Below are 1,268 nucleotides of genomic sequence, written 5' to 3'. Positions count from 1 at the left end.
AAGACGTGAGGCTCCGGTGGTCGAGGGGAAGGGGGACAGCCGTGAGATGTAGCCGCAGACACCGCAGCCGGGCTCTGGCCAATTCTTTTCCTTTTCTGTAGTGTTCTCCAGGTTGTGTTTTGGCATTTTAATTTCTCTCAGTCCTCTCCTCCCCTCCTATGTATTTATCCTTCCCCTCTACCTATTTGTCAAAGGAAAACTCAATACAAAAAAAGCTCTGAAAAATAAAAAAGAAACTATAGTTGAGGGTTATGGTGGGAGACAAAAATTCTTCCACTAAAAAGTCCTGTCGAGTGCGTTTGGGGAAGGTGTTTTACTAATCTCCATTTTACCCTCTTTCCCAGGGAATGAAACCAGCCCGGAGAGCTTCCTATTGCACAATGCACTGGCCAGGAAACCCAAACGGATCCGTACAGCTTTCTCCCCATCCCAATTACTGAGACTGGAACATGCCTTTGAGAAGAACCATTATGTAGTAGGAGCGGAGAGAAAACAGCTGGCACACAGCCTCAGCCTCACGGAAACTCAGGTAAGGGGGAAGCAGGGAACGGGCAGTTGGCAAAGCGAAAGTACCGGCATCTCCTTTGGAAAACCCACCCGGCCGGGCCGAGATTCGGGCAATGATAAGGGCAAATTCTAGGGGTGCTTAGGCCTCCAGTCCCGAACCGGTGGAGTGGAGACAGGCATCTTCCATCGCCTGAGCGTTGTAAAATCCCTTTCCCTTCGTGATTTCACCGCTCGTTCCGGGGGTCGCGGTGCCTCGGCCGGGCGTGGGGAGCCGCAGCGCTCGGGGCGCGATTTCGGGTCCCTCGGGCAGCCCCGGCTGGAGCTCCGGCCCGAGCGGGGAGGCAGCGGCGAGAGCTGCGGTCTGCGGGTCCGGTCGTTCTGTTGCGGGACTGGTCTGAGCCTCAAGAAGGAGTTCGATGTTAGGGGAAAAGCCACCAGAACAGATGCGGGGGCAAGGGGAAGAACCCCCCGTTTGGACCCTACAGCAGAATCACAGTTTCTTGGATGAATTTTCCCTCGTGTCTAGCCGGCAGAGGGGATGTGAGGAGCCGGTTCAGGAGGGCAGAAAGATGAAAAATAAAAGCAGAGAAATTATCAACAAGGAATCCCCCCTTCCCCTCTTCCACTCCCCTTTCCCCCCCTCTCCGACTGGCTGCGGGCCAGAACCGCACCCGAGACTATTTCGGTCTCTCTGGCGGGACGACGGGCGATGTTTCTGCCACGGTGCCGGCCCGAGGGTCTCGGCAGGTACCGGGGCTGGG

The 1,268-nt window shown here is 55.8% G+C and overlaps 1 protein-coding gene across 2 annotated transcripts in view; it reads left to right on the top strand.

Annotated features, from left to right (window-relative positions):
* EMX2 (empty spiracles homeobox 2) overlaps positions 1 to 1,268 on the top strand; it is a 6,834-nt gene that overhangs the window by 3,045 nt on the left and 2,521 nt on the right. For both annotated transcript variants that reach the window (XM_017746856.1, XM_008643188.2), the window contains one exon: positions 345 to 529. In XM_017746856.1, the coding sequence (XP_017602345.1) occupies positions 345 to 529 (185 nt within the window). The remainder of the gene's footprint in view (positions 1 to 344; positions 530 to 1,268) is intronic.

This window comes from Corvus brachyrhynchos, unplaced genomic scaffold, assembly GCF_000691975.1.
Source record: "Corvus brachyrhynchos isolate BGI_N302 unplaced genomic scaffold, ASM69197v1 scaffold319, whole genome shotgun sequence".
NCBI classification, from domain to species: domain Eukaryota; kingdom Metazoa; phylum Chordata; class Aves; order Passeriformes; family Corvidae; genus Corvus; species Corvus brachyrhynchos.
This window is presented reverse-complemented; position numbering and strand designations above follow the sequence as displayed.